Source organism: Telmatherina bonti (assembly GCF_933228915.1).
Source record: "Telmatherina bonti genome assembly, chromosome: 15".
NCBI lineage: Eukaryota > Metazoa > Chordata > Actinopteri > Atheriniformes > Telmatherinidae > Telmatherina > Telmatherina bonti.
This window is the reverse complement of record NC_136613.1, coordinates 7,508,592-7,524,064: the sequence shown is the minus strand read 5'-3', so window position 1 is coordinate 7,524,064 and position 15,473 is coordinate 7,508,592. Positions and strand designations below refer to the sequence as shown.

Genomic DNA, 15,473 nt, shown 5'->3' with positions numbered 1-15,473 from the left:
GGAAGCTTGAAAACACGACCACATACACGTTGAGCTGGAGAACTGCGACGAGGAAGGTGCAGTTATGCCGGGGAAGGTGCAGTGTGTGGACTGATATGGGATGGACAGGATGGAAACATGCATTAATGAGTTTTAACACACATGGATGCAACTTTCTGGGAAGAGCTTCAGGTATGTTGCACCATTTCTCTAACTGTTGCATCTGCAAGCATAAGAAATGTGAACTCGTCTTGTTTTCCATTAAAACTACATCATCTTGTCTATGTTACTGGAGTCTTTACAGACATCCAGTAAATATGTAACGATATATTTACATAAGTCGTAACACTTCATCATTAAGTGCTCTTTTTGTGGCGTTTCAGACCTGCGTTAATCCTGGCATGTCCCAGATGAGAGACTACAGTAATGACTGTCATCACTTTCACTGGTCAGTTCATATTTTTCAGACTTGTACTGCTTTTTATGTTCTGAAAATGATATTCCACACCATAATGGCTTACTTTTAGACTCAAATCATTTATACAGATGCTTTTCTTAATATATAGATGTGAATAAATTAATTTTAGGCCTCATATGAGATTTATCTTCCACAGAGACTGGTTGATCAACCTAAAAAATGTACCTGAAGTTGAGCTAAGGGGAACCAGACTGAGGCTAAAATGCCAGGCGTTGTGAGACTAATCTCTGATGTAAACTGTTCTTATTTTTAATCACATTGCCGTTTCACCAACATCTGGCAAAAAGGCAGTTTAACCTTCAACCTGGCAGATAACAGGATGCCAATATCCAAATACTCCATCTGATTTTTTTTTTTTTTTTAAAAAGGAACAGAGCTGAAGGGATTTAAACAAAGAATTTAATGACATATGAGACAAAAGGCTTAAACAATACATTTAAATGAATTTCTTTACCAATAAAATGCACCAAATGTGGTATAATTTAACAGGTTAGTTCAAATCCATATTTGTTTCTCATATTTAAACCATTTTGATTTATGTCTCTGTGCTTCAATTTAAAAAAAAATCTGCAAACATTTATTTCTTTTAACAACAAAAAATGAAGTAAAACATGTGTATAAGACATATTTCATGGACTGTATGGCTTCTTCTTTAAGGTTTGAACTACTTTTATTGGATAATAATAATAAAAAATATCAATGTTATGAACAAATGGTTAAGAAAACTGAATATTTATAGTTACAATGACTTAATGATAAAACTTGAAGGTGTAATGGGATAACATACCCTTACATTTGGTTTTACATTGCTAGATAGATTTGCTTCCAAAGGTTTTTAATCAGATTCATAAGAGTCACTTGATATTGTACTCCACCAAACAGCAGAGAAGGCAGTTTAAGGGTTGGTGAAGCTAACAAGCTTCCATTTAAAGGGTAAGTTGGAAATTTCAAGAGTTCCCAGTGTAAAATTTCAGCTATACATCTAAAAAAAAATCTTTCCGAGCTTGATATAAAACTTGGCTACTTTATGAATTTGTGTCTTAAATTCTGAAGCACACATTTATTAGCACTAATGATAATGTCCAATGTTTGCAGTTTTTAGTCGCAGGTGATCCTAACCCAGTCAGTGAGCAAACCTCACTGGTTTTCTGATCTATAAAATTAATTTAGGTTTGTTCAAAGTAATCATTTGCAACATATCTGCTAATATCCACAGTGACAATGCTAGCATACTCATCTTTAGCATATTTAGCATATTAGCTGCTAACTTCATGGCAAATATCATATTTAAACTGCGTATCTGTCTGTTAAAAGTCCCATCTCCCTTTAATGTACAAGTTAAAGGGAGTGGTTTGGAATGGTTAAGTTAAAGTTAAATGTTTTTTAGAAATATGATTGTTTGCATTCAGTTAGCGTAGCTTAGCTTAGCTTGAGTAAAAGCAACTTTTAAATTAGTAAATGACCAGAAATGGCGCCAAATGTCCACAGTAGTCATAAAGAAGATAAACAGGACTCAATTTTACAAGTGAAGGAAATTATTCTTGTCACAAAATTATCCTTATGTTAATTAAATTATTGACAAATATCTGACAAACACACTCAAGCAAGCTTTGGTTTTTCCTGTTTTAGGCTCTTTAGATTGATCTCGATTGAGAATAACATTGATTGGAAGGTATTACTGTTTGTTTTTAAGTCATTATTAAGGCTTTTGGAATATTATCTCTCCTTATTTAATTCTCTTGTAATAGACGCCCAATATCAGCGAACAAGAGTTTTGCTCCTCTACAGCATAACGTTGTCTCATCTGTGAAGCGTGGTGGTCATATGATGATGGTTAGAACACATTTCATGTGACAACGATGGTTTACCACCAATAATAGAAGAATAATGTCTTACTAAAGACATTTGTGTGTGACCTGAAACTCAACAGACACAAGCTGTTATATAAAAATAGGATTAAATTGATATTTTGGAAAGATAAAGTAAAAAATCTGGTCCTCTATGTGTGGGGTAAAGCCAAGAAGACGCTTCTGATGGAGTTGAGTTAGTTAGTTTTGTGAGGATAGCAGGAAAATAAATTAATATAAATGAGGAAAAAGTGTAAATATATAAACAGTTTATTATTATATAATATTTTTTCTCCTGAAAGCCAAGACGTGAGAGAATGACCTGTGTGGTATTTCTACCAAGTACTGTTAGTAATTCTGTTTTGGTTGACCTTCATGCCGCTATATTTATTCATAATTTTAGCCTCATAATCTGACAACTGGGGGTGGTCTGAAATCATGATGCCTGGATGTTTACTGGGATTAGAAAGGGTTCAGCTTTTAGATGCATTTTAACATAAAAAACAGGCAGAAGAGAAGTAAGAAATGGTTTTGAGTTTTAAATGTTAAACTGTGTTTCAGCTGAAATAAACTTCATTAAACCAAATGCAATCTAAACACACTTAAACCCGTTTCTTTTTTTTATAACAAATAGTTCAACTTTCTCTCAGTTACTTGTATTTACATCAATCTGGATAATTCCAACATTTAATTCTGCTCAACATAAAACCTGAGAGCTGATGTTTGAGTTAAATATTTGTGTTTTCTTTCTTCATTTAACGTTCTGACCTTCACCCCCTCCTGTCCTCCCATCAGTCTCTGTGCTGTGCCTGCTGCCTCAGGCGGTCTTGGCACGATGGGCCTGTGTTCGGGCCTGTCCGGCGTCCTGCACGTGCACACAGGAGAGGAGCTGCAGCGTGCTCTGCGACCGCTCCAGCATGGCTGAGCTGCCCAAAGAGTTTCCCTGCGAGGCCTCCGCCATCAACCTAGAGAAGAACAGGCTCAAGTTCCTGTCGGAAAGGGCCTTCGGTACCCTGCCCTCCCTCAAGTCTCTCTCTCTGGATCACAACAACATCTCATTTATCACCCCAGGAGCCTTCAAGGTCTGCTTGCCGACTTCTTTAGCAGAAATAATTAAAGGTGTCATTAGGATTTTTAGGACAGAATACATCCCAAGGAAAAAGCAGCCTCTCTTTCCCAATAAAATGATAATATATATTTTAAAAAAACTAGATTTTTATACTGTATTCATGGCTGTGTGACAACCATAATGATTTCCTTTTATCTCAAAAAGACTGGTTTGATGAATTCCTGTTGCCTCTACCATGCAGCGCAGGTTCAAACATGAGTTCAGAAGGTCACACAAATATGTATAAAACTCTACAAACATTTTTCTAGATTTTTAACCCCCGTAATGTTAAAAGCCACAGCCAGAATGACACAGGTACGATGTAAACCAACTAAAAACAATGCAAATTAAAGGGTGTGTTACATTTACATTGTATTAAGTGCTGAGGGGGGGGGGCACGAATCAAATTCTGCTTAGGGCCGCTTGAAGGCATAGGCCGGCCCTGCCTCCCCTATGAACAGATTTCCCACTGGCCTTGCAGAAGCTGGACCAGACACAAGTTTATCTTATATGAGGAGGATTTGGTAAGATAAAACTGGAGTGCTTTGATATATATGCTCAGTGCTTTGTCATGCTTTCTTCCTCTGATTGGCTATGTCCAATTTTACTGCGACACCGTGGACAATTTCCAACCAAAAGTAGGATAAATTAGAACAGGGGTGTCCTGTTCTGGTCCTAAAGGACCGCAAACCTGCAGGTTTTCCATGTATCCCTGCTTCTAGACACCTGACTCAAAGGAATCAGACATTGTGCAGAACGTCATCTGCTGTTGGCTCTATTTAATGAAAGCCAGGTGTGTTAGAATCAAGGGATGTGTCAAAAACATGCAGGACTGCGGCCCTCGAGGACCGACTTTGGACACTGTCTTAAAAAAACCAAATCTATTCTTCCAGATTAGTTTATGTACCGATATATTCCTGACCTGCTCAGGCTAAAAATGTAAAAAAAGAAAAAGAACAAAGCTGACACTTGACAGACATGATATATTATATATAGTTATGTCAAATTATCTGATCTTGTAGGTAAACATGTACGAGCATAATCATCTAAAAATACAATTAAATCTGAATTCACGTGTTGTATTCTTCAAAAGTCCAACCCAGTCAAACCAAATGTCCAGTGTGGTGGTATGTGTGGAGAAACTGCAGATTTACCTCTGAATCCTAATGCACAGTTTGACCTCTGACTTGCAGGGCCTCGCCAACCTTGTGGAGCTGAAAATGGCGCACAATGAGTACATCAGCTACCTTCACACACGGACGTTCACAGGCCTGAAGAAGCTGGTGCGACTGGACTTGTCCGACTGTAACCTCTTCAGCATTCCCGACCGCATCTTCATAGAGCAGACGGCCCTGAAGGAGCTGCTGTGCTTCCAAAACAACTTCAGGAGGATCCCGGGAGCCATCAGAGGCATGGAAAATCTGACGCATATTTACCTGGAGAGGAACAAGATAGAGGCGGTGGCTTATAACTCCCTGCTGGGCCTGGGGAGCCTCAAGTAAGTCCCAAACGGCTCACAGTTCCTTCACTATGGATATAAATTCCCTTCTAGTTCTGTATCACATACTGTATATGTAGAAAATATGTGATATGTATCTATAAAAGATGGGTGGAACTTCTGTGACTTCACTTGTAGGTTTCTGAAAAGCTGAATTTATAGGTTTCTGCCATCTTAGCAGGTTAACGTGTGCCGTCGCTCCTGGCTAAAAAACCGTGGCTTCTGCTTTGGTTTTTAATTTTTAAATAAACATTTACATCCACGTTTTGCATGCAGTTCATGTTTTTTTTTTAAAATAACTCTTTAACTGTTTTAAGTCATTAAAAGGCCAATATATTCATGGTAATAGTAGCTTTTGCTCAGCTCAACAAAATAAATGATCATAACAGAGTAAATTAATTTGCTATATTTAATTTTACAAACAGTTGTTACAGTAGATGGCACAAATTATCTCCTGTTTTTTTTTTTTTTGTATCTTTGAGTTTATGAACTCTATGAACTACACATTGAGTATTTTGGTTATTTTTGCTCATTAACTGCTCTGTATGCTAATGATGCATTCAGGGATGAATAAAAAATAAGTAAATTTCAACTTCAAGCTAGTAAAACTCAAATTACTTCTCAGAAAATGTCATATTAAACAAAGTACAGGTGGGTCATTATTAAATAATTTATTTTTTGTGTTTATATTTTTACATGACTAATCATGAGATTTTATGTTTATCACCAAGCAAAAAGTAAGATTTACTTTTCCCACTGTTAGAGGACTTTGAATGTAGCATCATGTGAAATTGAAGTTACGCAGAAATACAGATGAAAAACTAACTTTTGTCTCAGAAAAAATCTAAACTCGTGACATATTTTCAGATCTTCATAGCAAATGGCAAAATATAATCACCTGCTGGTGAACTTGGCTTTAATTATCTAATTAATTTAATTATCTTTAATTATCTAAATATAATATTTAATATAATATTAATATATACATAATATTTATATAAATTAAATATATTTAATTATCTAAATATAATAATATAATATAATAATAATTATCTTTAATTATCTAAATATTTGCTTTCAAGCACAGAAAAAAAAAAGGTTTTCTGTAATAATTTTTCTCTAAACATGGACCTTGTAATGAAAAGCTTTCAGTTAGTAGAAGTATGTTTGCTCTCAGAGCGGTGGTGCGTCAGATGCATTCAGAACCAGACCAGTATCACAACCTCCCTGCGGGCTGCGTTTCTGATCAGCGTGACTTTAAGATTTTATTGTTTCTGACTGGACAACAAAAGTCAGGCAAGTACAGACTAAATGACAGAGCAGCAGCCGTTCTGCAGACATGTAAACTCAATGAAGTCACTTTTCTATGTTGCTCAAGCCTTGATGTGGAACCTTCCCATTCATAAATGTGTTTCTGTAAAGAAAAAAAATGGTAAGAGTCCCCAAAAGTCACAATCAGTGTTAATTTCTTTGTCCAACAACCTCATTAAAGCTGTGTTTAAAATTGAAGCTGACTTGTGAGGGACCGAGCCGAAAAAACCAGAGAAGCACAAGGAATTTTTTTAGAAAAGTATAATGTCTACATTTATTTAACAAAAAATAACAAAATAAGTCATTTAGTGCAATAACTTTGGGCCCATAAAAGAGGTCAAAGAAACAAACTTCAACATAGGCATTAACATGAGGAACTCAAACACTAACTGACTTTCCTAACAGACACACAAGGGACACATATATACACTGGCTGATCAGGCCATTTTGACACACAAGGGGGGGGACACAATACACTACTCTATACCAACTATAACATAAACTTAACTAACCAGTATAGTGTTACATGTAACCTGTTAAAACAATAAACTAAACAATCTGAGATTCCTAAATAATGCAAAACACAACTGACAAATCAATAGAGGAACCTAAACCCCTCTTACACTTCCCTCCTAAAAAAAAGATGGTATTGCCCAATTAGGCCTCAGCCTGATTTAAGGAGCTCCAGTGCAGCCAGGACTCTTTTCTCTGGCAGGCTTGGGAGCTCCAAACAGGAACTGGCAACTCAAAAGGAAAGTATATTAATTGAAAGCAATGCAAATTGACATGTTGACAAAATAAACCAAATTAACAAGGTGACAAAACAAGTTAACTAAATGTGTGCACCCAGTTAGTTACCCCCTGTCAACCCAGCTAATAAAAATATGAAAAATGATATATTGTATGTAAGAAAGAAAGTTACCAGACCTTTACTGTGTGGCAGCTCATGCTGCCATCACACGAACAATGTTTCACACAATTCATCTATTATTTCTCATTCTGTACCTTTTTAAAAGCTAGGGGTTATAAGATCTTGGAGCTTACTCTCCCCTCTCCAGACAAGAAACTGGAAATAAAAAAGTTAGGGATTTTACACTTTGGGATGGAAATTACAAAAAAAAAAAAAAAACCAACATAAAAAGTCTCTGCAACACTGGTGAGCTATCATGAGTTTAAGTAAAATCAAGTGATGGTAATTTCTTCACTTAAAATCATTTTTAAAGAAAAATGAGTACAACACAACACAACTTGCCATGTGTCAGGTGTCGTCTCGGTTTGTTTTCTGTTTGTGTTTTTCTGGTAATCATCTTGGTTATTGTGCATTTTCTGTTTATTCTAACTCAATACAAAGAACCAGGTATCCATAACCTTTTGTGCATTGTATATATGACAACAGAAATATAATCAGATAATACATTTATTACAGTTGATAGATACAATATCACACAGCCTACAACAGAAACAGTGAAAACTTTATTTTATCTATGAGCTCCCAGTAAAAAAAAAACTGCTGGTGAACTTGTTTCCCCTTAGTATGTTGTGCAAAAATGTGCAAACTCAGGGCAAAATGTGGACCGCAGATTATCTGCTGCTTCAGAGTCTCTTGTTAGATTATCTTAAGTGTCATCTGGTTTTATTACGGCAGAGTAAATAGACATGTTAATACCCCAAATGTCTATTTTTAACAACTATTTTGTCTTCAGTTTCAGATAACGTGTGTTAACTTTAGGTTTTTCAAAGAAAATGTTTCATTTTACAATCAAGAATTCAAAAGGCTGCAGCTTGGAAGTGGTCAGAGATAAATAAAAAAAAAAAAAGCATGCATAGAATGAGATAAATGTTGGATTTGAACCTGAATTTATGGTGGAACGCTATGATCTCTTTTGCATACCGAACGGGGAATAGCTGAGAAATTTCTTCATTAACAGAGAGAAGTTTTTTGTGCCTTTCAAACTCAGCTTTTCTCTTCAGCTTTTTATAAACACCCTTTCCCCCTATATGTCTGTCATCTTGTGGTATAAAATGACAGCAGGTTTGGGTTATTGGCTTTTTTTATCAGTTGCTTGGTGCAGTATTGCTACTTTGACTCTGAGGGTGCTAAAAGCAACGCAACACCCCTGTGTGAAAGTAACATTTAAGACTTCAGTGATAGATTGTCTTTTTTTTTATCATGACTGGGAAATGAGAGCTTTGCTTTATTCCGTTGGCACCAAGATGTGAGAAGTAAATATGTATTTTTCCCATTCTATTAAACTTTTTTCAATTCAACTTTATTTGTATAGCGCCACTTCACAACAATGTTGTCACAGGACACTTTACATAAACATCATTTTAAGCCAATTCATACATGTCCTTAAATAGAAACCAACTGATTGCATCGAGTCATGACTTTGATCCAATCCCCCCTCCTGAGTATGCATGTGGCGACGGTGGGAAGGGAAAAACTCCCCTTTAACAGGAAGAAAACCTCCGGCAGAACCCGGCTCAGGGAGGGCAGCCATCTGCCTCGACTGGTTGGGGTGGAGAGGACAGGAAAGACAGAACAACATGTACAACTGCACTTATTCTACCTTCCAAGCATCTCCACTTTGTTGGAAAAGCTACAAGTCCTGAGATGTAAAGGCTACAGTCACAACTGTAGATTCAGTAAACACTGGTTTCTGACCAGTTACCAATCCAGTTTGTCTCAGAAGCCATACTAGCTGCATTTCCATGAGACTTTTTCCATAAAATAAAAGCAATATTACTAAATTTTTGACTAAATCAATTGTTATTTTCAGGCGTTTCCACTGAGTGGTGTTTAGCTTATAAACAAGGTCATGTTGTTTCAGAGCTTTCCACTTGCTGCGGAGGATTAGCCACAGTTTCTCAAAGCTCTTCTCCGTTATTTCCCTTTCCAACAGCGATAACTTCTTGTGGTTAGAAGTGAAGCCTACGCAGAAGTGCCAAAAGTTGCAGTTCCTCCCTCCTCCACTAGGGGCTTCAAACGTTCTTTTAGGCATTTCAAATCAATCAAATCAAATCAAAGATACTTTATTCATCCCCGAGGGGAAATTCAAAGTTTAAGCCAGCTCGTCCAAGGTTAGACATACAGACACGTAACATTAATGACAAAAGAATAATACAGAACCAAGCTGAAACTTAGGCCACGCAGCCAGTTTATCACCGGTGCCGCCTTATAACGTATAAGAACAGAGATACATTGGGATCATGGTAGCTCGAGGGAAAAAAAGGTAATGTAATTCCGGGCCACGCCACTAGATGGCGCAGTCCGAGGAGACAGAGAAAAAAACCTCATACACTTAAGTCCAAACTCAAACAAGACACACAAAGTCCAGGGAGGCGGCTCGCCTTAGCTTTTGCCTGCTTTCCCCTGGTTAGCTCCTGTTAGCTTTGGGTTAGCTTGGTTAGTGCTTGGCTACAGGTAGCTCAGAGTTTGTTAAACATCAATCATCCACGCTCACAAACCCCCTCTTAGCTCCACCTCTTTGCTCATTTTTGTCATTTCTGAGAGCGACAACATGTGTGACGCTGCCAAGATGGCGACAGTGGAATCCGTCCACCGTGCTTCATTACAGCCCTTCAGAAACCTACAGCTAACATTATGGAGGCTCCACCCATTTTTTATGCAGTTTATGTTTCAAACAACATGTAAAACTCTGAATGTTGTTTGCTTTCATGGTTATATTTTGTCTATAATTATGTGTAAAAAGATTTCCGTCTCTTTCATTCATTTGACCCCCATGTCACATACGGTGACACTTTTGCGATATACTTCGAAATGTCTGAAAAACACCTCATGAGAGCATAACAACTTATTTTTTTTAGCAACATTTGAGAAGTTTTTCAAGTTTAATTGTCTCTATTACAAGGTTTTTTATTGCGATCTTTAGGTTTTGCGTAATTCTAGTGGAAATGCAGCTTCAGTAGAATATTGTACAATCCTGAAACAAAAACATTCCTGTTTCATCAGGAAGGGTCCGGTTAAGTAGTTGGTCCATAAAAAGGAGGGATTACAAGGGGCCGAATTCTTTGTTTTAATTATTTAAATTTGGCCAGAGAGGAACATCTATTTAAAAAAAAACAGCTGTGAGAACAAATTCTAAACTCTGTTGTTTCTACAAGAGGAGTTCAGCTCATGTCAATCAGTAGGAAAATTTAAACAAATGATAAAACATGAGATAAATAAAAGTTATGAGACAAATAAGGTTATTTTTGAAAGCAATGTATGTTGAACTCTATGATTTATTGTGTGTATTACGACTGTATGCTGTTTAAGTTTCATTGTAATGGAATTTAATGTGTATAACTGTATTTTTCATGCTGTGAAAATGTTACGGTGTCATTGATAAGGGGGTTTTGGACTAGATAAGTGCCCAACCTCTTCCAAAACCCTCTTTCAAACTTAAGAAGCTTATCTTATTTGTTGTAACCAATATTTGTTCTTTTAAAAGTCCTTTTTACTTAGTTTGAAATAAATAAATAAATATGTCTAAATATCTCCAATTGTCTCAGGTACCTGAACCTCCAAGAGAACCGCATCATGACAATCCATGACAATGCCTTCCAGGACCTGGTGCGACTGGAGAACTTCTACCTCAACGACAACCTCCTGTCCGATCTGCCCAGGTTCGCCTTCAGAGGGAACAGCCGCCTCAAGATGCTCAACCTGGGGGGCAACCAGCTCATCAACATATCCAAGACCTGGTTCAGTGACCTGGTGGAGCTGGAGGTTCTGTACCTGGACAGGAACCAGCTGCTAAACATCGAGGAGGGCACGTTTGAGAACCTGACCAGCTTGATCACCCTCCACCTGAACAGCAACAACCTGACCAGCCTCCCCTTCAGCGTTTTCCAGCCCGTCTACTTCCTGGGTCACCTGTACCTCTTCAGAAACCCCTGGGAGTGCGACTGCTCGTTGGAGTGGCTGAAGCAGTGGATGGAAAGTTACAAGCTGGTGCGGGACATCCCCTGTACCTCGCCGTCCTCCGTGGCGGGGCTGGATCTCAGCGAGGTCGTCTTCAACAGCATCAACGGCACATGCGTGGACCCTTCGGAGCTCAACCTGACCACGGCCTCCTCGGAGATCGTCCCCACCACGGAGAACCGCTTCAACAGCCTCATTTCCAAGCTGCTCCAGCAGGAGCTCAGGGAGGAGATGGGGAACGGGACAGAGAGCCTCCGCAACGGGACCCTGCAGGAGTCGGAGGAGGGGCAGCTCTCTGCAGGGGTCCGAGGGCAACAAGCCTCGGCGAGCCAATCCCTGCTCTGCTTTGCTGCAGTGTGGCTCATCTTCAGTTTATTTGACCAATCAGATACTTGTTTGTATCTTTATATGACATGAGAGCTGCACACAGCAACATGGAGTAGAGTTTTTAAGTTGCCCATGAGATAAATGGATGAAACATGTACAGCTGCAGGGTTTATTTAGGCAAGGCCATCTCCAGGGGGATGAAAATATACATGAACAGCCATTTTTTCTTCTTTTGTTGCATAAAGCTCTATTTTAATTAATATTATGTAATATTTATAGCATAGTCTTCTACCAGTGCTTTTTTTTTTGTATTTTCATTCACATCTGTGTGTAAAGTTGAAGGAGATAAGAGCTCCTGTAGTTATCTCCTAAGCAGATGTCCTCTCTGCTCATTTCTATTCATTCTGCTCTAAATGTAGGCTCTGCAGCTTTTCCATAAACGCATTAATCTTCTTACCGCATGCAGCTCAGTGTCGTTGCTGCTTGTGTATCCTACAACGTGATGGAGGGACACTCTCATTGCTTTCACCTCCTATGGATGGACTGTTTCGGAGCGTGTTGGAGTGATTGCCATATGTCTGGTTGTTTATCAGGCTGGAAAAGTGTTGAAATCTCTGGAATAAAAAAGTGTTGAGGTGTTTTAGATAGATATGTATACGGAGAGAGATAATTCTGCAATGTTTCTATATTTTTATACTTTGAGTATGTTCATACTGCTTTGTAGCAAACAAAGTGAAAGGATATCCCTGTTAAACACCAGTCACAGCTTTCTTTTTTTTTACCCTGGTGAATCAGTAGTTTGCTCATTCAGCCATTTTTCCAGTTCTCTGTTCTTTTTAGACACAACGCTCTGTCGCATGATATATTTTTCTAAATAAAAAGACTGCTGTTGAACTGCCGACGTGCCTGCTCGGTGACTCCTTTCAGCCTCAGTTGGGGAGTTGACCTGTTTCGGAGGTGAACTCCAGTTAATCTGCCGGCCGGCCTGCGTGTTGGTCCGTTAATGTGGGATTAGGCTGGGACTTAGACAACTGGGGAGGCTGGATGCTTCACCTCATCCCTGTCATTTAGCATCGCTCTCATGTTGTTGTTTTTATCTGGAACATTGCTGAAATGTAACAGAGAACATGAGTGCCCAGACGCTCTTTCCTGTATCTGGGTCACGGTGCAGATGATGGAGATGTGTGTGATGTTGTAATCTTAGTCATTAGAAGTTGGTGTCAATTTAAAAAAAAAAAAAGGTTTGAAAGTCTTTAAATGTTATCCAATTTTTTTTTTTTTACAGACCTGATGTGTATGTTAGATTAAGGATATCACTTTTATTTGTCCTTATACTGTTTCTGCAAATCACTTTCATTTTGCTTCTTGAAAATAGACGATACTGCAAATTTGAGTAACGATCCAAGCAGGTAAATCCAGGGCAAATATCACCAATACTGTTATTTGCTTCAAATTGCACATTTATTTAAAAATTTATCATGATTATGGTCAAAATAAAAAAAAATTGAAAAGATTTTCAGCAAATAAAACATGTTTTATTGACAAACTGAATGACATACATGAGAAATTTAAATTTGTAAACAATGCTAAAGGTTTCTAAAAGAGCTGTTTTCCTTTTTGATCACACACAACTGAGAAAAATAGTCAACAATGCAAATTAGCTAAACAAAGGAAAACTTGCTATTTCTTGGTTCTCATTCGCATCATCTGACTCTTTACCCCCAAAGCTTTCTGTGGGAAAATTATCAATATAACCACACTGTTATTGATCAATACCAATATCAGCCTTGTCATCGATGGTAGCCCTGTCCAACCCTACTTTAAACATTGCTGGGTTTACAGAAGCATAAGACCTATGTGCATGCACATTCAGCGTTTGCACCATCGTATACTCCACTTAAATAATTTGCACAACTATGACAATAGTGAGGATCATGTTTTTAAAGGAAATGTATGAATATGCAAAAGAACAGAAGCCCATTTGACACTAAGAGAGGAATTTTTTTGTTTAATTGTGGTCATTTAGTGTCTCTGCATGTTAGAAATGTTGATTTAGTCATTTTTACAGAGCGTAAAAGGCTGAAATTGTTAATCTGCAAATCAGAAGTTGTAAATGTCATCTCCAGGATTTTAATAATGATTTTATTTAACTTTTTTTCTCTCTTTTAAAGTGGCAAAAAATGATCTAAAGAACCTAACATTTTCAGTGCTAGCCGTATAGTTTACAATTTAAAGACCAACTGCTCACACAGGAAAGAATTTAGCATTTTATTAACCAGATTTCATGCTGAACATCAAGACACTAGATATAGAAATACAATTTAAAAAACAACTGAATGAATTATGTTCCATAAATGTATGTTAAAATAAGTTAAATGTATAAAACAAATAATTAAAATGAGCAATGAATAACAGTTTGTATAAAGCAAAAACATTGTTTTACCCACAGATAAACCTATGTATATATCTTCTGGATAACATCATCTTTGGGCTAATTACTGTGAGAAAACGTATAACAATAAAACAAACAAACAAAAAATCAATTAAAACATCTAGATGAAACATGACCAATAAATGGATTGATAAAAAGTTATTCCTAATAAATAAAAAAAAATGTTTACCAAAAAACCTTTTTCCCCTTAAGTTTTATAAACCAGAAAAAAATGTATAATGGCTAGTTTATAAACACAAACAACGATGGTTGACCACTGTACATAGACATGTATATAATGTCTATGGTACTGTACATAAAGGGAATAAGTAAAGTGTAAAACTGACTAATAAAATTAATGAAAACATAATAAACGGGCTAAAAACTTATAAATTAAATGAAGCACACAACGAAACAAATGACAATAAAACAGAGACAACAAAAATAAATAAAGAAAATCGAAAATTTTCTAAGCGACTCATTTCCAACGTAATCCAAAATGGCGACCGGACTGCTAGCTAGCTAACTGTTAGCATCTGCAGCTAAAGGAGGTGAAAAGGATTTTTTACATCCAGCTGATTAAAAGAGATATTGGAGTAGAAGAAAACACATTGAAAGTCTATAAAAACGGTAAGTTATTTATTTTACTAAACCCTTTGTGTTTAAAGTGTTTATTGTATTGCTTTTGAGTGAACCAGCGGTTAGCTTAGCGGTCAGGACCTTTCACAATGCGATTTTTTATTTTTATAATTATTTTCAGCCCCCTAGCAGAAACTTAAACGTTCCTACTAGTTTTAATTTACACCATGGGTGTTTACAGTATTTGTGGAATTATCTTAGTGAAAGTTATAAGTACAAACATTGGTTAAAAGTTTAGCTTCACTAGTTTAGCTAGGTGTTGCAGTTGATTTTGTGACCTATCGTATTCTGACCCTCCTACCTGAACGTCTTTCTGATTAAGAATACTTACTATTGATTAAAATACATAGAAAGCCGCCTTGGAAATAATTCAATTACAGCAACAAATATTATAGTATAGTGATGACAAAAATAACAAAGTCCCAGGAAAAATGTAACTAAAGATAATAGGCAAGGTAAGTTTATTTATATAACACACTTCAACAACAGGGTGATTCAAAGTGCTTTAAACCAGTGTTTTTCAACCATTTTTGAGCCAAGGCACACCGTTTTCACGGAAAAATGACAAGGCACACCACAAAGAAAATGTTTTTTTTTTTTTAATGGTTTTTTTTAAAATTTTTTTCAAAGTCCATATTATTCATTTAAAGTCCATCTCGTCAAAGCCTCTTGAATAGAAATAAGATAAACTCAAGAAGAAGGAACTTTATTATCTTTCACTGGGGCCTGTTTGGGTGAACACAGAGCTGCTTTTTAGACCAAATAGGTCAAATTGGGTAATTCCTCAGAGCGCACCTGATAATCTCTCACAGTGGTTGAAAAACACTGCTTTACACAGTCAAAAGAAAAGGGGGGAAAAAAATAACATTAAGTAAAGAAACATGCAGAATTGGAATTGAAATAAACTCAAAATAACTTTGAATAAAAA

At 37.0% G+C, this 15,473-nt stretch overlaps 1 protein-coding gene across 1 annotated transcript; it reads left to right on the top strand.

Moving 5' to 3' along the window:
* Window positions 1–375: 375 nt before the first annotated feature.
* nyx (nyctalopin) lies at window positions 376–11,565 on the top strand (the record flags this gene model as incomplete). The annotated part of the gene is made up of 4 exons (XM_079254305.1): window positions 376–427; window positions 3,100–3,386; window positions 4,606–4,910; window positions 10,737–11,565. Exons 1-4 carry the CDS (start codon window positions 406–408, stop codon window positions 11,563–11,565), a joined length of 1,443 nt encoding a protein of 480 aa, XP_079110431.1. The 5' UTR covers window positions 376–405.
* Between the last annotated feature and the right edge of the window lie 3,908 nt (window positions 11,566–15,473).